The following is a 22,321-nucleotide window of genomic DNA, read 5'->3' as shown; positions in this document are numbered from 1 at the left end:
CTCTTTCTTGACTTTCCATAAACTGTGCCTTGCTGCAAGTCTTGCTTGCATTTAGGGGATGATTTGCATAGAAATTTGAGTGCGTCGCATTGTCGTCGAAGTGATCTCAATGGAAGATTGTAAATTGACGGCGTCAAAATGGTCTGTAGCCTTAAGCTCTAAAATCACTACTCGATGAGTACTTTTTGTGATCAACTAGGATAAGGAGTGATGGAGAGTAAATGGAAGGATCATATGCTCTGCTTGCAAGACTCACAGGCAAAGAGTCAGCAAAGAAAAACGCAACAGCAAAACCATTTGCCTTTCTCTTTCAAGTCAGTATAATCTACACAACATTATATGTATGTACCAGAAGACGCAGATTTATTCTTTCGCTACAGAAACCAGAAAACTTGGCAAAGGACTAGCCGCCCTCGGCGACTTGGGTGGCTCCTGCAGCTGATTACCGTAGCTGTCATAATATATCGCGCCTGAAAACTCTGGTGGCCTGCATTTATCTCCCATCAGAATTGCCCTTTGCCATAGACCCCCCTCTCCGAATCCTTCAGTGCCCTTATCATGATCTCCACTGGTCTCGTATTCCGGATCGCCTTTCTTGGTGATAGCAAAAGGATTGGCCTTGTTGCCGATGGCCCCTACGGGATGCCGTGGCGATGCCAAAGGTGATTTCTTCGCAACTCGGGGCCTGCCCGGTTCCTTCTCTTGGACTTTCGGGATCCGGCGTGCATGCTTCGCGCACAGCGCCACTAGAGCCACGACCGAGATGAACAACCCAACGGATAGCGCGACGGATTCAGGATGTTCGATGGTGTACGTTGAGACGGGACGCACCATTCTGTAGTGTTTCTTCCTCAAAATTGAGAAATGACAGTAGCTTTTTGATTGAAAATTTCCGATATTAAGGATGACTAGCACGTATATATATATATATATATACAATGTCATGAAGGATGAGGATTGTTGTATTGCAACTTGTGATGGCCGGTGGAAGGTGGGAGGCATTTCCCGGGCCATTTTCTTAGTCCCATTCACGGCAGTCGGCAACGACCCATTAAAGAATTCGTCGGTGGTTAAAGACAGCAAGCCGGATTGTCATTAGGGTTTGACTTTTCATCAAAGTTGCATCGCAGTCTGTCCCAGTCAAAGATGATCTAACTAAGCGACGGAAGCTCTTAGACGTTTTACAAAGACATTAAGAAAGAGGTGGAAATTGGCAAACAAAAGATGAATACATAAGTACACGTACGTGCATAATCCGATAGCAAGATAAATGATTCTAATGACGAATGCATAAGCGAGATGGATTAAACATTGTTTGGCCTTCACCGTGCACTACCATTATCAAATTTTGGATTTCTAACGATTAGTCAATAGAAAATCGTTTCGTGCAAATCGATTTGTTAAAGTGGCCTTATGTGATCATTTTGAAACATTTTATATCAAACGTAAGATGTCAACGTAAGAATTACAATGGTTCATACGTCTAATGTTTAATTAATTAGTAACGGGAGATTTACATGAATCATTCATGTGAAGGAGGAGAAAGAAAAACCTAGAAAAGTATACTTTTTCTGCACATTAGCAATACATTTAGACGAAGGGTTGTATTTAAAACAAAGTGGTTGGCAAGTCGATCCCCAATTATGTGACATATGCTAAGCCTATAGTCATGTAGACCACGTCTTCAATTACTCAATTTTCTTCCATTCATATTTGGCTGACTTTAGTTTGAGGGATGACGGGATTCATGTGCAAATGCACGTTCCCTGCACATCAATGGCCCGTTCAATCAGCAATATGACTCGTTCAAACGTTCCAGCACAAGTTGTGCAGCACAACTTGTAGTTGCATCTAACGATCCTCGTGGTGATGACAATATAATTAGGGTTTAAACTATTATTAAAGACGCCCAATTCGCCACTTTGGTTTAGCAAAGAGCACAAGCTCACCGTCACGAGTTTCAAGCTCAAATTTCTCAAAAATGTAACTAAGCAGAAAGGGTTACAAATCACATATGTAACATCTGCATCACTGTGAACTCGGAGATAATGGTGACGGCGACGGTGATCTCTATCGGATGTATTTGGTAAACAACATTATGAATCGCCAAATACCGACACTCCAGCACTATCATATTGCCTGCCAAATAAACTTATAACGCGAGGATGTCAAGTATCGTAAGACAGCGAATCAATCGTACGGTTTGAAATGAATAAGGTTACTTGTGATCCCGAGCTTGGCAACTTCTTTCACTTTGACATAATAACTAGCTCAACATGTAAACGAATCGCTAGTATGAGTGCTTCAACATGCGCAACTTGACTTTGCGAACCCAACGTTCTCTGAAAAAACAGGTTAAGAAGCATCATCAAGCTTGCGAGAAAACGCGGATGAACATGTTCTTGGTTCGTGGGTTCTTTTCCAGACGCGTACACAGCTTCCTGGGCCCAAATTAGGTCAATTCCCACGTCCAGAAAAGTCATTTTTGTTCCTGGAAAGCGGCAACTTCTTGGACAATTGCTTGGTTAGTATGTATGAAAATGCCTGCGCAAGTTCGAAGAACATGCAGACATTACATTGCATCCTGATTATATGACAGCAAAGCTGTACAGCTGTGCCGCGGTTCCAGCTTACCTTGAGGCGGTTTGGTTCGGCGGGTTCATGTGGGGGCTTGGCACTTCGCAGTTCGTATGGGTGATGATAACTTCTCAATATGCGAGAGGGATCACAAAATTAGCATGCATCGAATAATTTGGCAAGATCTTATTGTGTGTAGAACTTCACTTATCATAATACCTAGCGTGACTCATGAATAATAATGGTTGATGCATTGAGATAGATTCATGGGATGCAATATGCATGGTTTCTAAGAAAGTTGGAATTAAAATTGAGATTAATATCACGAAGAACTCTAAATTAATGCACTTTTGATAATTTTATCCCAAATTAATTTCTAACTATAGAAAACTCTTATATTGATACATTTGTGATAAATTTACTCCAAACCGATACAATTGTAACATATATACCATTTGTTAGTTTCTATTAGATTTTACTATAAAACTATTAGGTTGGATGATACGTAATAATTGAGTGGTGTATCGGTTTAAGATTTCACTCTCCATTTGTCATAGTTTTACCAATTATATGATTTTTTATGGTATTAATTCAATTTAACGGAGGATATATTTGTCACAAGATTTTTTAGTAATAAAAAAATTAGTTTAGAACCATTGCCATCAACGGCGCAGTTGGCTCGGGCTCTCTCCCCCTCACAAAAGGGAGAAGTTCGAACCTCAAAGATGTTGTTAGGGATTCTTACTTAAAAGTACTGTAGTTGTGGGTCTTGCAGTTGCTCTTCCAAGATTTGCTTGCCAGTCGTTGGCTTACGGATTTCATGGGTTACAAAAAAAAAATAGTTTGGAATAAATTTATCATAAATATACTGACGGCTGTATGACGGATTCCCAGTTACCAAAAAAAAAAAAATTGGAATAAATTTATCATAAATATACCGATATGAGGTTTTTCGTGGTCATTTTGAGTAAATTAATCACACGTGTATAGGCTTGAGCTTTTTTTATGGTCAAAAAATTAGTTTTGATAAAATTTATCACATGTGTACTAGTTTGAGATTTTTTGTGATCTTAAAATTAAGGGGAAAAGACCTCCGCTGTTCTTAATTGGGTTTCGATGATCTCAACTTGGCTTTGAGTTGGGCTTTTCAGCATTGTCAAGACGTGGTCCATCCCAAACCCTCCAAGTGAACTTTCATGATAGTCCAAGTTCATCGCAACCATGAAATCCTCATTCTCACATGCGTTGGTGGAAGAAGCGGGGCTATGGCCTAAATTAGAGAGGACACGAGACATTCTGAACCAAGTAGCAATCTTAGTGAATAATGTCCAAAGGCTTATAAAGCCCATTAGGATCATCATCGAATGATGGTCTTAACGGAGGGGGAAAGAAAAAAGAAACACCAGGGCTACGTGCAGATCTGAAGGCCTAAAAAAGCTTGGACAGCCTGCGTGCCTGTTCGAGCTGGCCCAGATCAGGCCCATAAGAACTTGGAGCTGAAGAACCCTCATCGAAATTTCCAACCAATGTCCTCAAATTTCTCGAACAGCAACAGCCCATGGGGTGCTGAACTTCTTGTTTGGATTTCTAGCATCTGGCTCTGCTCAGATCTCGTTGACCTTCTCTTGCAAAGATAAGACGGGCTTTTGGGCCACAAAGTCAATGCCCGGGGTAAGCGAAAATCCAAGACAGAAGTCCAGAAGATCGTTTCGCAACATCATCTGTCCGGTTCCCGCGGCGACAAACGAGGGCTTCTACGTTACGAACGAGGAAGCTTCGCGGGCTCTGTCCGTCCTCGTACTTTGTGACGAATGGAAAATTGTGCCCTCTCAAATTAAGGTACTTTGAACGAGGAAACGACAGACGATGGATGCCGAAGCTGATACATTGAATGAATATTATAAGATTAGGAAAATCCCCATTAAGTATTGTTAAGTCAACTTCATTATCCACTGTGTTAACCGGAAAAAAAAATTAATAGAAGTTTCTTTGTCCACTAAAATATACTATACTCTCGGAATAAATTTAAAGTAAATGTAACCTAACTAGAATATAGAAAAAGTAAAAATAAATCCAGACGTGTGTAAAAATTATTTATGCGAATCAAGACAAAGTATGCATGGTGAGCATTTGCGGCACGTCTACGTCAACCAGGAGTTGATCCATGGAGAGGGTGAATAGTTCCAAAACCTACTCCCACCTTTAAGCACTTTTTTCCATTTACCTCTCTTTAATTTTCGTGTATCTCGTGTAATTTATTTATATATTTTTAGTGATCCTCAACAACAACAGATTGCGTTACTGCTATAACGTGTTACATCATACCATGACTTGTTCTTAACACATAATTAACACATTTGAATTCACAATAATCAAGTGGTGTCGAAATATATATATATATATATATATATATATATATATATATATATATATATATATAGAAGAAATGTAATTCTTGTCCAATATGAAATGCGATTATAATACTTAAAGTTCATCTTAGCATGGAATTTCAAAAAGTGTTCTTGCAGGAACCTTTTACTGTGTCAAAATTTATGTCAATAGATCATTGTTAATTGGGTGCCTTAGGAGTAATTTATGCATTTCCAAACGTGGATTATTAACTACGTGTGACAACTAGATTGTCAATTTAAAAAAGTAGTGTCTTCAAACTTTTTTCAATTGAAATAATAATAATAATGCATAGTATTCTAATCGGGTTGAGGGGTAAGCTCACCGTGAATTACTCTATTGTGTTCTTTGAACGTGACGTGATGTTGATTGAGAGTTGATGGGTCGTCATTTTCATCATTGCTAAACTTAGCTAAGTAATCTTTTTTTTAGTGTTTTCTTTTTATCAAGCTTTCTTTTTAGTTTTGACTAGCTACCTAACCGATCATTATTCTTATTGGCACAAATTGTGGAGATCCAGGAATCTCTTGTATCTTGTTAGTTTGGAACAATCATTAGTTAACAATGGACTAAGTTACCTAACATTCTCCTCAGGGGTCCTCTAGAGTTAGGTAAATTGGACAGGGTCAGATTACCCCCAATTAATTGTAGAAACGCATTTGCGCCAAAATACACTCAAGCACTAAAGCTTTCGATTATTGTAATCAAATCTTGAAACTCTCTTTTTGAAGGGTCATTAGAACCGATTAAGCATTCAAATCCAAATTTTTTCTTTAAAAAAACTGGTTTGAACACATAATTGAAAACAAAAAACTCTTAGTTGTGGAGCTTATTCATGCAATTAAATTTTACTAACCAAAGAACACACATGCAACTTAATTTTCACCAAATTAGATCCAAAAGAGCATACGGATATAAGATTATGTCAAATGACGTGTACCTGTTCTATTCCAATGCCACCTACAAAATGCAATAAATCGTCTATGCTCGTCAATGGGTCTTCTATCCCTTCAATTAGCTAGAAGAAACTCGAAACCATCATGGTTGTAAGCTCCTAATTTCTTTCTTTGCTAATTTTTTAAAGTTTTCTCGTGGTTGATGTCACGTTCATTTAGCATAACGTAAAAATAAATTTGCAAATCATAACAAGGCACTAATGTTGAACTCAGCAATCCGATTATTCACGGTAGCAAAAATTGACCAGGAATAGGAAAAAGTTAAATGAAAAATAATGGCACATTACGAAAGTCTAAAAATGACTTTGAACATAGAGATAGAGAAGGGGGGGATGGTTTTGATTATCAAATAAAAATAGAGGGATCCCTAATGACATTAACCCTTCCTAAATTGACCTTCATTTACCTCGGCTTATTCTCTTGTCTATCTTGTGTCGTTTTATTATGCGAATCTATACCGTCCATAAATGTTCACTCCGACAACCTCTTTTTCACTTTGTTTTTCTCATCCTCTCTTCTCTCCTTCCTCGGGACATTGAAGTGCGACCGTTTCCTTCCTTTAAGCATCGATTCGTTGTTCAGCTCTTTTAAAAACGCTAAAAGCTTGCCGTTAAATAAATACGCAATTTAACAATTTAAATATTTCGGCTTGTCCCGACTTAGATGGGATCGAATATAATATTATATCGCTATTCTCTTCGATGTTTAAATATAGCGAGCATTACCCGACTAGATATTTGTCGGGCGCGCGATAGAACGATAAACATTCGATTTTTGGAGAAAATAAAAATGTGAATTTTTTTCTAGCGTTGTGGGGGCGACAACTAATAAATCAATCATGATTGGTCCGTCTGGTCCACGTCACGTGCCATGGTGCAAGACAGGACAGCAAAGCGGATTAAAAAAAAGGGAAGGAGAATGAAAAACGGGGGGGGGCTGTGGGTCCCACCCGCCGACCCCTCACCAATGGACAATCAAAAAAGCCATGAGTGCTGGTGCCACGTGTGCCGCCGAAGTCTCCAGCTCATCATCTTATGTCGGATCGCTATTTCTTTCTCTATTTTATTTTCCTTTTCTTTTTCGTGCCTAAAAAAGAGAGCAATATTCTCTCTCTTTTTTTCTCCTTTTTTTCTGACGACTTTATTTCATTTTTCAGTTGACCCTACCCCAACACCAAATACCGACGGCGACCGGGCTTCGAAGAAAAGCAAAGTAAAAGCTTCCCCAAACAGAAAAAAAAAATAATCAACATCTAAATCTGGAGTTCAAAAATTGCCTTATTTGCCCTCAAATAAGGCAATTTTCAGAGGCCCAAAATAATAATAAAAGTGTACTTTACTTCATAAAATACTTAGAAGCGACATTGATTTGCTCGACAGGAGTCCTAGACAAATTCAATTTCAGATATAATCTCTCATCCTCTGTAATTTTGCATTTTTTATGATTTTTCATGGAAAAGCAAATTGTGGGATTTTAGGAAAAAAAAAAAAGAAAGAAAAAATGCATGCATATAGCCAAACGGAAGTTGATGTCTCGAACCAAACCCCCTCGCAATTTTTGACTCATTGGATTTACGTTTAAGATTTTTGTGAGATTATCATCTAAAGCATCGACAAAATTCAATTCTCAAGAAGTACGTTTCTTTAGTTTTCACTATTTACGGTTGCTTAAGAAAGTAAGTGAACATAAAATATTTTCATGACCGACAAAATTTTATGCTTAAATTCTTTTAAAAAAAAAAATCAGTAATATATATTGTTACAGTTACCATTCATTTTCCAATTACCTTCGCTCATGGCTTTCAACACTTGATTTAAGGCTTAAGGAATGTGGCTCACGATTCGACGCCCGAACTCGAGACTTTTAAAACTTAATCGATATCCGCTCGTTACAAACACTTATGTGGCCACGATTCGACGCCCGAACTCGAGACTTTTAAAACTTAATCGATATCCGCTCGTTATAAACGCAATTACAAAATTTAATTTGACGCAACGAAAATAGAAAGTATCTCCAACGAATGGACCCTACCGCGTAATGCTTCATCTCACTACTGGAGTCTCTCGTCTTTTCCATAGGGACGAGCTCGTTTTAAGTACATTATCATGTCGAGAGGTCCGGATATGGCGTGACGCGAAAGGAAGAGAAGAAGCAATTCCTGAGTTTTGTTATTACGTAGCAATAATTGCCCAAATCCTCTCTTTTTCTTTGCTTTTTTTTTTTGGGAGGTCGATTTGGACAAGTGGGTGCGGCAGTGCATGTTGGGATTGAGAGTTGCACTAACGAAAGAGCTTCGAATATTTTTACGTGGGAGAGAGAGAGAGAGAGAGAGAACGAGCGTAGACAGAGGTCGTCGTCGGTGTCTTCCCCCTCGAAATCTCCGGCGAAACCTCTCTTGTTTCTCTCTCCTTCTGTTCAGTTCTCATCGCCTATATCTCTCTCTCTCTCTCTCTCTCTCTATCTCTATCTGGGTATCTGCGACAGTGCTTCGGCTTCGGGAATGATGTACACGGACATGCGGGTGATGACATGGAGGCGGGTCGCCAAGTCCGTGCAGGCGCTGGCGGCGCACGCCCTCCTCTTCGCCTTCGTCCTCCTCTTCGTCCTCAAGCTCGACCGCTCCGTCCGGTGTCCCTGGTGGTCAGTCTCTCTCTCTCTCTGTGAATGAATCTTTCCCCATTCTCTTCGTTCTTTCTTTTGCTCTTCCGTTTGGGTCGGGGAGGAAAGTTTGGATTTTTTACTCAGACGCCCGCCGCGAGGGCCCACTATTTCCCCCTGTCCTTCGCCCGCTTGCATTTTACGGAAAGAAAGCCGAATAATTGCCTTGCCCGTCTCTCTCGCTCTCTTAAAAATTTGATTTTTTTTTTTTCCCGGCTTGGTTCTTGTTAAGTTTCGTCGAATTGGCCGCGTTTCCCTTTCCTGGTTCCGCGGATGAAATCTTGATCCATTTCCTGTTTCTGTTGCTCGCGTTGGTTCTGTCGATTGTTGGTTTTGGAATGTTTAAGGTGATATGGATTCGGTTGTTTGTGTCTTTTGGAAACTTCCTTATCTGGGTTTGTTCAGGTGCTCTGTCTGTCATTATCACTGGTTGTCTTAGATTTTGCTCTATCGCTTGCTTTAGTAACTTTCCCTGTAATGGGTGACCCTGTTCTTAGTTCTGTACTGAAAATTTTAGCGCGAGAGATTGATGTTGGTTGGCATTGGTTGTATTCTGCCCTTGAGATGGCATGGACCCAGCACTGATCAAGTGCCATATATGGAATGAATGATTCTGCGTTGTAAAATATTATATGCCTTTGGGCAAGCGGAAAATAGCCAACAACAATGAGGACTAACTGGAGTGTCATTTTTTTCCAAAAGGCCTCTCATGGACAATGCAATTTTTATGCTAGGCATAACATTGGCGAACTTAAAAGAATTTGAAGTATTTGTCCAACCAAAGAAATTGACTGGTCGCATTATATGTCAAATGCTGGTCTGACGGCTATGTAGCCATTGGATTCCCGAGAAGTGGAAAGCCCAGAGTAAGCTATTGAAGATGGATGAATCAAGTCTCAAGGAAGGAAAAGTCTGAATCACGTAGATAATAAAAAATTCATTACTTGTATGTTGCAGTATTTGGAAAGATTATGAAGGCAAATAAAAACTGAAGGACCAATTAGCCTGAGTTCGAGGTCCTTGCCTGAGATGTGCCTGTGCTTTAGGAGAACGGGCCAGTCAATCCTATTTAAGGAGTGGTCCACATGCTTTGATGGAGCTTACGAGTGAGCAAAAGCACATCTTTGGTAAAAACTCCTGCTTTGCAGAGAGTTAGTAGATTAGCCGGTCATCTTGGACAGGCTTTTAGTGCCAAGTTAGAATAAAGAAATTCTAGAGTTCCGTCTTGATTTTAAGTTACGTAGTGAATTTTTTCTTGTTCCAGATGCCATATCTCAACTTTCTTCCTTATTGCTGATCTCTGAAGCTTGTGCTGGCTTTATTGACACATTGTTATCTAATAATTTGAGCACGCGGATTCTTAGCAATGCTAATTATTCCTTCATAACGAGTTTGATCACTAGTTCTAGTTATGGATTCATACTGATACCATTTGCTGCCTCTTCTACTCCAAATACAAGATCATTTTGTTCCACCTCTTCTTTCTTGCTTGCTTGAAAGTGCTTATGGGGTTTAAATGTTACTTGCATCAACACTCCTTTGGCCAACAGTTTCTTTGTAGGATGAATTCTTCGACACCTATTGTGTCTATATATGTTCATATCTGTTCGACATGTAATGTATGCATTGAAATTTACGGACAGCTGAGTGATAGATGTGGGAATTCCACTGTCATGGTACAATATGTGCATTGAATTCAAATTTCTTTTTGATGCATCGATTTAATCTTTTCTAAGTGGATTATTTGACATAGGTTGTTGTATGGAGCTATTGACAAGAATGGTTTGTCTGGTTTTTGGTCATTAAAGATTTTTTCTTTTTGGTCATTGTCCTGCAGGGTCATTTTTGCCCCTCTATGGCTATTTCATGCTGTTGTAGCACGTGGCAGATTCTCCTTACCGGCACCAGCCTTGCCTCATGATCGTCATGTATGACACGTCTTGTGCATTAATCTTACATGAACATTTTCTTTTTAATTAGTGTCTCAAATCTCATGACTCCTACAAGCATGAATGTATTCTGACTTCGTGTCTTATTTTCTTGAACAGTGGGCGCCATATCATGCTGTCATAGCGACCCCCTTGTTTGTGTTTTTTGAACTACTTCTGTGTCTGTATCTTGACAGGACCTATGGTATGCAGGAAACTCCAATAGCAGAATATTTAGTTTGTTCAACATTAAGAAGATAGTTGGTTTTTCATGATTTTGCAAGTTGTTACAGATGGAGTCTGTTTCAAATGATCACTGCACCTGTCTCAATTTTTTTCCTATTACCAGACATCACTGGGTCTAATTTTACCTACTAATATATCTTAGAAGACCGACTGACATGTTCTGCAAACTTGAAATATGCTACAGTTGTGGACTTGAAGATTCTCTTTCTTCCCATACTGGCCTTTGAGATCGCAGTCTTGGTCGATAACATCAGGTACTTTTCTTTCAATTGATAAGTCTTTTTGTTGACAAAATGTCAAAGATTATTAAATGTGGTCTTACTACAAATTAAAATTCTCATATCCATTGGCTGGCTGGATTTCTCTTTAAGTCCCCAGATTAAGCTAAAGTTCTTATGAATCACAAAGGCAGGTTCTAATGAGAGTTACATGTTCAAATATTGTCAGGTCATGCAAAACTATCTTCTAGTTCGTTCAGATGCTTTCGAATAAATATCTCTTTTTTTTTTGGTCATGCTTTTAAAAGCATATGACGAATTGCATATGTGAGTGTCTAAAAAAATTCTTTGATCACGGATTCTGGAATTGGTTGATATGGCATTTGCGTTCAAAGTTTGACCATCAGCAGCTTGATGCAGGATGTGCAGGGCCTTAATGCCAGGAGATGATGAAAGCCTGACTGACGATGCAATATGGGCCACCCTCCCTGTAAGTTTGTAACTCTTTCATTCTCTAAATCATGATGCTTGGGGGAAGGTTCTCCATGATTGTTATGTTTGTAATGCCTTGATGCTATTTTGGGTAAGATCTTCTCATTTACATGCAATTAGTTCATTTATGCTGGCTGTCAAGCAAAAATGGCAGAAAATTTAATTTTTTCCTAGAGGGCTTGGGATGTTGTTGCTGTTTTTCAATTGTTTTACTGGATGGGTGGCTCATTATTTTTCATGGCTGAGTTAACAAACCTTTTTGGTACACCTAAAAAAATAGAGGAAAGATTAGACAATATGAGAACTGGGAATAGCAAAGGTTGATTGGGGATCGTGATTCAAGCATATACATACAAATAATCATCTTACGTTGCTCTCTATAAGTAGCCAGTGAGTTTCCAACTCAGAGCTGGTTAATGACCAGATAAGTTCACACTGTAGGAAAGTTCCATTTTACTGCTTTTATTTTCTTTCATTGTTCTCAACTATTGGCAGCAAATATTTCCTCCAATACATGTAAACCTTCTCTTTTCATCCTATCTACTATAAAATCCATCTGGACAATTCCTACTAGCTGAGGAGAGGAAACCACGATACTTTTTCCAGAAAGCTGGCATTACTTGGATATATGGAGGCTTCGCATGTTCCCAATCCTTTCAAGATTCATCGAAGATCCATGTTACCTTAGTCCTTTTAGCTAATTAAAGTTTCCAATAGAGTGAATACCAAATCTGCTCTCTTTTTCGCTTGCCTTTCCTAAACAGGGTGTTTTGAAAATCAGACTGACTAGCCAGTTCAACTGAAACCACCAATAGGATTGTTTCCTTCGAACTTTCACTCAAACGCAATATTTGGAAAACTGGACTAGGTCACCATTGACCTTTGTTCTATGGTAAAACCTGGCATTGTCATCCATCTATCTCTTGATCTCGGGGTCTCTATGGCTAAGAAGCACTTATGGAGTTGAATTGACTCAAGCAAATTGTCTGGATGGAATGCCGACTTTAAAACCCTTTCTGTTCTTTATCTAGTGATTCATCATTATAATCTTGTCATCAGTGAAATGCTGATAAACAAGCTTTGGGCAGGAGAGAGAGATGGGGTTTTCACACTACTTTTGGGGTATCTGATGGATTTTTGCTAGATAAACGGATGTCCTTAATGGTTTCACCTGTCAAAGAATTGGAGGAGAGGGTCTACCAGGGGTTGAGGGTCCTCTCATGGTCTTGTGCTTAATTAGGGTTTTATGTTGATGAGGAAAGGCATTAAAAAGGAAAGTCTCCTAAAGTTTAGAACCAGGGAGTTGATTCTTAAGAATTAATCATCTTCTTTTCAGCTAGAATTTAGTCTTGGTCAAAGTTCTGCTGAGTAATTATTGAACTGGGTCTGGTAGTTGAACCACAGACCTGCAACTTGATTGTTCCTTGACAGATACTTGTGTGCAGAATGGTGGTTGTGGAACGTGTGCTAAATTGATTATTGAAGATACCTGTGTGCTACATGATGTGGATTTATTATCTTTAGGATCAAGCCTATTTGAGTTGAGTCACTTGACGATGTAATATTTGGATATTCTTAACATTACCTTTCATTGACTCTGCTAATTTTGTTTGTGTGATTGAAAGACGGAGGATGCAATTTTGGTTTTGTTCTGACTATTAACCTATTCTCTAAGTCTCCGTCCCTTTTCTCCTAGTCTTGCTGAAGTCGTACTTTTTCCTTGACTAGCTTTCTTGTTCTTTTGTATTTGATTTTTGAAGAACTTCTATTAATGATGATGGGACTTGTGTCTCTTGATAGTTTATGCTTCATTAAGCATTTATTTATGACTAGTGATGTATCATCTTTCAACCAGTAGTGTATGCTAATTGCTTTTCTGATATTTTTGCTTCTAGCACTTCTGGGTTGCAATATCTATGGTCTTCTGCATTGCTGCAACAACATTTACTCTTCTAAAGCTATGTGGTAATTGGCTTTATTTCTCTGCAGTAGAATAACTTACGTCCTCCTCTTACAATTGGTCTGGCGTGATTCATATTCATGAAAATTCAAGCCAGTGTATGCATTATTTTGATTTGTCTTAGTGCTGGTGTTTCTCCAGCCTATTTCATTGTCATGGAACAAACATAATACAGCCCATCAGGCCATTCTTCAAATATTATAAAGTGTGTTGAAAAAAGTTGGGGGAGGTTGCCCTAATAGTGGCAATGAGTTTAATTTCCACCCAAGGCATTATTACTTGCCCCAATAATGCCCCTATTTTTTTTTTAATCCCTTATCAGATTTTACTGGTCATTAATTGCTTTGCTTGGATTTGCGTTTGCTAATCTGCGGGAACAGTTTTCATTTAGGTGAAGTCAGTTGTTTTTGGGACTATACCCGAAGCCTAATCTCACTGAAAAAAGTTTAGCTACTAAGACTACATTCCGATTACACTTCTGCTCAAAATGTATGACCTGCCTATGTTAGTCATAGTCATCTTTTGGCATCAAGAATCTATATCGCATAGCAGTACATCCTTGGATGATTTTACGCTACAAATTGACATGCTTTAGTATTAAGTATCTAAGCGTGCTTACCAATGATTAATTGGACGTATTGCCAACTTCATGCAGGTGATGTTATCGGTCTAACTTGGTGGGATTTGTTTATAAATTACGGGTAGAGCTCAGTTAGTTTAGTACTGTAATTGACAATGTCTCCTTTTCAAGTCCCTTTGCCTATTAAAGTTGATGCTGGGACTCCTTCCACAGAATTGCGGAATGCTTTGCCTTCCTTGTTTGCACGAAGTGGGATAATCCAGCTATTCATGGGCGTTCTTACATAAGGGAAGCGGGTCCATCCTCAATGGCCATCAGATACATTGACTGGGAGAGACAGTTAATAGTTTCTTCAGAAGAAGATCAAAATTTCAGAATTTGCAACAGCTTGCAAGACATAGGAGGTCATGTTATGAAAATTCCCATAGTTGTCTTCCAGATCCTTCTGATCATGCGTTTGGAGGTCTGTCATTACATTTTGAGAAGCTCTCAGCTATTTGATATGATACAATATTATTCTTCTTTGTCATTGGCTATGTGCTGTGGACATACTAACTCACTTTCTCTTAAATTGCAGGGAACACCTCGTAGTGCTAAGCAAATGCCACTTCCAGTTGTTTTTACTCCTCTTCTTTTGGTGCAAGGAGCTGGACTCTTGTTTGCTGCATATAGATTGATAGAAAAGATTGTCTTTATGTTGCACAGTGGAGCTTGTTCTAGCAATTACTCCCTGATCTCATTGAAAATTCGTGATTGCTTTGGATTTTTGCATCATGGGTCACGGTAATTTTTTTAAGTTGGAAAGTATGAGAACCTAATTTATTCACATCATAGATGCATCTTCTTAAAATTAATCGACAAGGGTTCGATGATGTTAACAGGTTGTTAGGTTGGTGGTCGATAGATGAAGCCAGCCAACAGGAACGAGCTAGACTTTTCTGTGGTGGCTCTTCTGGGTGTGTATTCCTATTCCATACAGTCTGTTATCTTTGTAATGTTTTTCTTGCTCTTGTTTGTTGGTGTTGACCGAGTGATTTGTTGGTTTGTGAGGTTTTTGTTGCACTGACAGTTACTGTTGTCATCACTGTGTGGTAGTGACTGCTCACAGCATTGCAGTTCTGGAAGCACCTTTAATATGGTCATATGGACCGATTCCTGATATATAGACCTCTATTTGCTGTGATTTAGATTACTTACCTTTAGCTTGGATTCTGCACATTTATTGCAAAGATGCTCTTGTAGGTTCAAATTCGCATGGACTTATACAGGTGTAATGTCGTCACGTCTTCACACAAGTTCTAGGGTGGCATTACAATAATCCCATCTATGTCCTCATTTTCAGGCTCTAAGAGCGAGAGGGTCTTCTTAGTTGATAGCTAACAAATCTGTAATTGTCTTTGCTAGCAAAGCATATATAAGATGAAGAAATGCCTCGAATTGTATCGACACCGTTTGATTTATTTTTTCCCTAATTCATTGCCTGAAATTTTTCTCATGTTTTCTCGTGTATATAGATTGGTAAGAACTCACATTCAAGCGTGCAGGCTGCCACAGCCACTTGTGTGCGAACCTCAAAAAACATACTCGAATGTGCACCACAATGATCGCAAGCTTGTTTGCACATGCATGCTGACTTTTGCCCCCACCCCTCTCCTCTACCCTTCTGCTCTTGGAATAATCTGCTAACTGTTGTTTCTTTCCATGTCTGGTCAGCTACAATACTTTTTCGCCTGATGTTGTAAAGAAGTTGCCTAAGTCAGATCTTGTTGAGGAGGTAAGAATTGTCTGTTTTCCATGTGATGCAGTCTTAACTGTATCTCATATTTGTTTTTTCAGTTGTAGGAGATTCTATGATTCTTTATGCTACTTTAATAGAATAAAATTCATGCGTGTAGCTTTTTTACTTTTTCGTGTCTAAACTTCTGTTGACCTCAGATATGGAGATTACAAGCTGCACTGAGTGAGCAGACAGAAATAACAAAAAGCAGCCAGCAAGAGTATGAGAGACTTCAAAATGTATGTTTTTGTTGAAATATTATCCCACATTGATTAACAACAGGTCCTAAATGCTTTTTATATTCATTTGGTCTTCCTCCACCTATTAGCTTAAGCTTTTGGATTGGACTTTCTAATATGGTATCAGAGCCAGTTACTCTTTATGTGAAGATGTGTTTCCTCGTAATCCGACTTGCACAAAATTCCACATGTTTCCTCGTAATCCGACCTCGTAATCCGACTTGCACAAAATTCCACATGTTTCCTCGTAATCCGACTTGCACATGAGAGGGGGTGTTGAAAGGGTCATAAATGTTCTTTGTATTCATATGCTCCCTTCACCTAGGATGCTTCAGTTTTGTTTTTTCGTTTCCTCGTAATCCGACTTGCACATGAGAGGGGGTGTTGAAAGGGTCATAAATGCTCTTTGTATGGTCTCCCTTCACCCAGGATGCTTCAGTTTTGTTTTTCGTGGCTTTCACCAAGGAATCAGACGATTGTGTTTTCCAATCCAATACTTTATGGTCCACGTTGATGTTACTGTCTTCATTGATAGTTCAAGTCACTTGCATGGAATCCACATGTTTCCTCATATTCCGACTTGCACGTGAGAGGGGGTGTTGAAAGGGTCATAAATGCTCTTTGTATTCATATGGTCTCCCTTCACCTAGGATGCTTCACTTTTGTTTTTCGTGGCTTTCACCAAGGAATCAGATGATTGTATTTTCCAATCCAATACTTTATGGTCCACGTTGATGTCACTGTCTTCATTGGTAGTTCAAGTCACTGAATGGCATATCTGAATATGTTCCATGCAAGTGCTGGGTAGCAACGATGCTACAGAATGTAGCATAATCGAAGTAGATAGATCAACAGAAATGGAAAAAACAGAGTTCACTCATCTAGCTAGTGTCTACCTTGGATGAGCTGTGGTCTCTCTAGAACGAAGTGATGCTCTTCTGTGTTCGTCTCTGCTGCCTATATCACTAGACTCTATGTACAAATTGAAAAGTTGTTTATCAAATGATTGGAATTGATGTTCCAGAGATAAGATGCTATATTTTTTCTTTCCAAATGCCTGACATATGTCATGTTCGAGATATTCTGGATATACTCCTCTTTCACTAATGGAGATGGTGAATTTTGTAGGAGAAGATCCTTTGTAGAGTTTGCTTCGAAGATCAAATCAATGTGGTCATGCTTCCCTGCCGGCATCATGCCCTCTGCAGGTATTCGCATTTTTATCAGTCCACCATTAGTCATTATATACCGGGGCTTCTAACTGGCAGGCTAGGGTGACTCAGGGTCATGCGAAGTTCATGCGGTTTATAATCCTGACCCCACAATTCATAAATCATCTGGGCTTTTGGAACTGGCTTGTTGTGATTTGTGAAACCACATTCCAATGATCGTATCTTTCAATGTGATTTTTAAGCGGCAAAGAGAAGAGAAAAACCTCCAAGTAAATCTTGTGTTTACGCTAGAGCAAACCTGGGATGAGTGTGGGTTTGCTGCGTTGTGACTCTTTGCTTGCTGTTGTGCTCCACAGGTCTTGCTGCAACAAGTGTAAAAAGTGTCCCATCTGCCGCGTATCCATCGAAGGGAGGTTGCCTGTGGCTGTACATGAAGTATAGATCTTTACATCCGTCAATAGACTGGACGATATACCAACATTCGTAGCACCCCCGCGCTTGTGATTTTAACGGAGCAAGCGTGATACATTGCACTGTAGTCCAACTTCAAAACATTTAAAATAAAATAAAAACTGTACATATACACAGGATTAATCGATAAAATCTCATTCTGGACAGGGCGTGCATTCTGGGCTTTCCTTCTGTCAGGTAGATTTTGTATTTCCTATACGTAGGTCTTAGTCATTTCCGGTTAGTCAACGAAGAAAAAGGCCTGAAGACAGTGCAATTCTGGCCCTGAAGGCAGAGATTAGTGGGCTAATCTACGTGATTATCTAGTTGGATAGCACATGGGGTTAAACTTAGGTGAAGTTTTGCAGCTCTGCACGAAGGATTATTTTCACAGGAGAAGATTCTTCTTGAGCACCGTGATCAATTTCTCGATTTGGGAGGTAACCCGCTTGATTTGAGGTTAAAGAATTTGGTCACGTGTAGGCGCTGCAAGCCGAAGTTCCCGGATCCCTTTTGCGATTAAGTGGAGAACTTTGAAAGGAGATAGAGAAGTAAGATTCGAATCGACAAGATTTAAAAATGGACTCCATTTCTAAGCTGTTGCACTCTTAGCTCGGAGCATAGGATTCCAACAAATACGGACCACACGAATCATCCAAAGCTGCAGACAGGACTTATTAGACGCTTCCTTTACGGGACGCTGGACGAGATCAATTGCAATTTTTGTTCCACCTAAATTGGAAATCGCAAAGATGCTTGCGATGCGAAAACACTGTTTACGAACACGTTGCTGCGATCGCAATGGATTCCATCACGGGGTTCTGCGCGGCGACCTCTCCTTTGGGATTGACCTTCTTGCCCAATTTGGCGGCGAATTCAGTGAAGCACTCGTCGACGGTGCGGAAGGGTTCTTCCGGGTAGAGACTGCACACTTCGACTTCGTTGGGGCCGTCGACCGAGAAGTTAACTTGACAGCCTTTTATGAAGATGTCGTGAGTGAACGAGGCAACGATGCTCTGCGGGATGCAATTCTCTGCAGCAAAGCCAGTTGGTCAGGTCTTTATTGTCATCGACATTTCACTTAAGTAATTAAAACCCCCCCAACTGCACGTTGGGCGCGATATCAACTCGGAGTAAGTTTGTACCTGCGGCAGCAGATAGGAGGTCGTCTTCGGTGATGATGACACGAGGGAGGGTGCATCCGAGCTTCGTTTCCCACAAGGCCGCGAGCTCGTTCATGTTGTATTTGTTGCGAGGCGGCCGGAAATGCACTGACTTGTTCAGAGTCCGGTCATCATCCGCCGTCATCATGGTGAACTTCCCGATGTCAGTCCCAGCAATAAAATAAGCTGCAAAATGCATCCAAAACATAACATCAGACAACACCCTCCCTAGTCAAGTTGATGGTGTGCAAGAAATGTGACATGTGAACCACCGAACGTTCGCTTTCGTTCGTTTAATCATGTCATGGTGCTTACGATACTTGAGGGTTATTATAGCATGTTGCTAGGTCTTATCTGGTGATCATGTCAATGGGCCAGCGGACTTATCTTAAGCTGCGGGCAGTAGTTGGAAAGCAAAAGAATACCGTCTATATCGGCGCTTTCGCAAGTTGGTGAACTGCAGTTGAAGACGGATGATTAGCTTTTCTTCTTCTCACCCTTGGATATTATGCTAACCAGGTATCGGCACGTCAAAGAAAAGGGTCGCCTCAAAGATCTCTAGGAGCCTGTTCGATACAATTTCGCGGCAAACAACTTCGGCCACGGAAGCTAAGACGCCGGGCTCAAGTTTCGGGATGACTAGTGTACAGGCTTTTGTTTACTGTTCTTCTCACTTTTCTCCTACACTAATCCCTGTTTTCATTATAAATAGATGAATGGGTTTTTTAGCTCTCTTCACTGGGAAGCTACCACATGTCTATCTGCAAGTCAAAATTCTGATGGCGTCGTGTTTTACTACCGCGTCTAACATGACGTCCTGGATGTCTGTCAAGCTCGTACGTCCTGCTCGGCGCTTGAGACATCCACGTGGGGACGTCAGAAGCACGAGCATCATAAGGTAAAATTTCGCGTCATTTCTAGGCTGCTAATCGAGAAGGATTCATTGGAGGGGCGGGGGGCACGGTCTTTCCTTATAGAAAGCAAAAAATAAAATAATATCATTGACCAATACCAAATCCTTCAGCCAATCATCACCTTGTCTGGTTCATTGTCCGACGTCGATCGACGGAACAAAGGCCAACAAGACAGTGCCACCTGTAATCCTTGTCGTGATGCATAGGTGCAGTTTTCCATGCACCGATTATTAGATACTTTAGAAATGAAGTCATTTCAAAAAAAGTATACTTAATCGGTCTCTCACCGACACTCTTAACAATTCCTTAATATAAACCATGGTCGTTTAGTATACCAGCGCATTTGACGTGCTTAATAATTGTTCAAAGGTGAAGAGTATCCATCCATGTCTCTTTCCTTTGGCGTTTCGTGCATTATCAGTGTCCTAGGAAAGCCTGCCGCCTAGGTCATAATTCATCAACGACTATAAATTGACACGTGGCAGGGACATTGGCCCCTGCCGTCCCATGTTTATAATAATTAATAGATAGTATATTAAAGTTAAAATTGTTATGGTGAAGTCATCCACTTTCATAGATGTAATAGACTGAGATATTTGTACCATAACTTAATTTCAAATTTCATTATATTTCTCTCTTTTGTATTTGCGGTGTGATTGGTTGTGACCTTTATGACATAAGAATAAATTTAAAATTTACGAAAAAATGTATGTAATTTTACTCATGGTGGGATGGGGCACCGTTGCCCCATGGGAGCTGCCCCGTCCCCGACGCACTGTTGAGTCATTGAGGCAAATGCCGGGGATAGACACAGGCAGCCTCACCGTGGTGGCCCGTCCCAATAAAAGGACAGTGCCGAGTGCTGTGTTAGGTGAGAAAGGCGGACCTACTTTGGTTTGGCGCATACCTTTGACGTTCCCGTCTCCGTAGATTTGGAACTGGTCCAATGGTGGGAGGACCTCAGCGGGGTGTCTATTGTCGTAGTAGGGCCAAGAGGCGATGGAGTTGCAACAGATGTAGGTGTAGGGCAGATCATGCTCTTCTATCAACCGTCTGACCTTGCGCTTCTCCTTGTACATGGTGAGACCCGGCTCCACCGGTTCGGCCCTGTCCACGTCGTGCCCAAACTCTGACGGCAAGAATCTCTGAAATCGTAAAGCAGAGATTTTAGAGAACCCACCAAATCCCGCACCTTCCCGACTCATATGTACTAAATGATATCAAATATCTCGATCTCTCGTTAAAAGTGCTGAGTATGGATAATTTAATCTTTATAATATGGATCATGCATTAACCTATAAGAAATTGATGCATTAGAAATTGCAAAACTTGCTTACTTGGGTCCGTGCGATGTGATACTTAGCTAAACAGGTAATATTACATAGATATTCGAGGACAAAGATAATTTTTTCCAATGACATTGACGTATATAAAGGTACGCCAGTGTACAGTTCGTGCATAATGCTAATTGGGCACTTAAATGAAGGATCTTTTTATGCATATACCTTAACGGTACCGACAGATTTGATGGCCTCCACCAAAGTGAGTTGATCCAAAATGTCCGCGCCACCAGCAGCCGAGATCACGATCTCTATCTCATGCTCCTTGAGTATTGCTTCCATGAGACTCCTGTCATTCATCAAACCCTAGCAAATTCTCAACAAAGACAGAAGACCAGAATTAGAGGGTTCTCCAAACGCTGTCGATTTTCTTCTTTCTGATCAGATGCCAAAGTCTTACATGTATGACTATCGCGCCTTTCTTTTCCAGAGTCTCGGCGGTGTTCGCCTTGGAGGAGCTGCTCGAGCGGGGCCTGACGAGGATGTATGTCGGCCGGCCCTCAGCGATGCTCGCTTCCGTGATGAAACGGCCAATGAAACCGGTCGCCCCTACGATGAGGACCCGGCCTGAGCCTGATGTTGGCGCTGCCATGGTTGAAAGCCGGGGCTTGGGTTTCGGGTTCTTCTTCCTTAAAGAATATGAGCGGACCGAGGTGGCACAGAAGCGCGAGGGGTCTCGTCTAGTTCATGCCGTTGGGTCAAGAGATAAGGGGGGGATGTATGTGTGGAGATGTTTTAAAGAGGACTAGGTTTAGCAACTTCGTGGGAGGAGACTGGAGTTAATATAGCGAGGCTGCAGGGGGAGATTGATGTGTAGCTCATCTATGTTCACACATATGGTCGTCCTCCAGCTACCTTTCAACCAAGAAAAAGAGGCCTAGTTGTTGCCCTAGGTCTTTATCCTCGAATGATGTTCAAGGTATCAAACCCTTTGTAAACTCGATTTACCAGTCGATGTCAAAGTTAATTATTGAATGTTAGGATAGGACATCTATTATTTTTTTTTGTGAACCGCCTTCGGATCTTTCAGATCTCTCATCATACAGATCAACATGCATGTACCGTCGAACGGCTTAACTTTAATATGTGCAGACAAGAGATATTACCTGTCGAGTGCCCAATGGTTCTCGGGAAAAGTCTTTCTAAGATGCTAAGTCGGAATCTGATAAAAAAAAATGTCCCCGTCAACCTAGGGTTTGTTGTTCAAAAAAAAAAACTTAGGGTTCATATGCTGGTATGCTG

At 40.4% G+C, this 22,321-nt stretch overlaps 3 protein-coding genes across 3 annotated transcripts; 1 reads left to right on the top strand and 2 right to left on the bottom strand.

Moving 5' to 3' along the window:
* Positions 1-34: 34 nt before the first annotated feature.
* LOC104435573 lies at positions 35-882 on the bottom strand. Its single transcript, XM_010048297.3, has one exon. It carries the CDS (start codon positions 832-834, stop codon positions 364-366), a length of 471 nt encoding a protein of 156 aa, XP_010046599.2. The 5' UTR covers positions 835-882; the 3' UTR covers positions 35-363.
* Positions 883-8,086: 7,204 nt separating this feature from the next.
* Positions 8,087-17,829, top strand: LOC104433308. The gene is made up of 14 exons (XM_010045997.3): positions 8,087-8,582; positions 10,438-10,528; positions 10,649-10,733; positions 10,959-11,028; positions 11,413-11,482; positions 13,380-13,449; positions 14,100-14,145; positions 14,238-14,487; positions 14,602-14,807; positions 14,906-14,980; positions 15,738-15,798; positions 15,960-16,040; positions 17,169-17,248; positions 17,569-17,829. The coding sequence occupies exons 1-14, from the start codon at positions 8,443-8,445 to the stop codon at positions 17,651-17,653; spliced, it is 1,410 nt and encodes a 469-aa protein (XP_010044299.1). The 5' UTR covers positions 8,087-8,442; the 3' UTR covers positions 17,654-17,829.
* Positions 17,830-18,219: 390 nt separating this feature from the next.
* Positions 18,220-21,891, bottom strand: LOC104433307 (leucoanthocyanidin reductase). The gene is made up of 5 exons (XM_010045996.3): positions 21,480-21,891; positions 21,245-21,385; positions 20,647-20,884; positions 18,808-19,011; positions 18,220-18,695 (listed from the first exon to the last, which is right to left on the bottom strand). Exons 1-5 carry the CDS (start codon positions 21,669-21,671, stop codon positions 18,439-18,441), a joined length of 1,032 nt encoding a protein of 343 aa, XP_010044298.1. The 5' UTR covers positions 21,672-21,891; the 3' UTR covers positions 18,220-18,438.
* Between the last annotated feature and the right edge of the window lie 430 nt (positions 21,892-22,321).

This window comes from Eucalyptus grandis, chromosome 2 (genome assembly GCF_016545825.1).
Source record: "Eucalyptus grandis isolate ANBG69807.140 chromosome 2, ASM1654582v1, whole genome shotgun sequence".
Classification (NCBI taxonomy): domain Eukaryota; kingdom Viridiplantae; phylum Streptophyta; class Magnoliopsida; order Myrtales; family Myrtaceae; genus Eucalyptus; species Eucalyptus grandis.
This window is presented reverse-complemented; position numbering and strand designations above follow the sequence as displayed.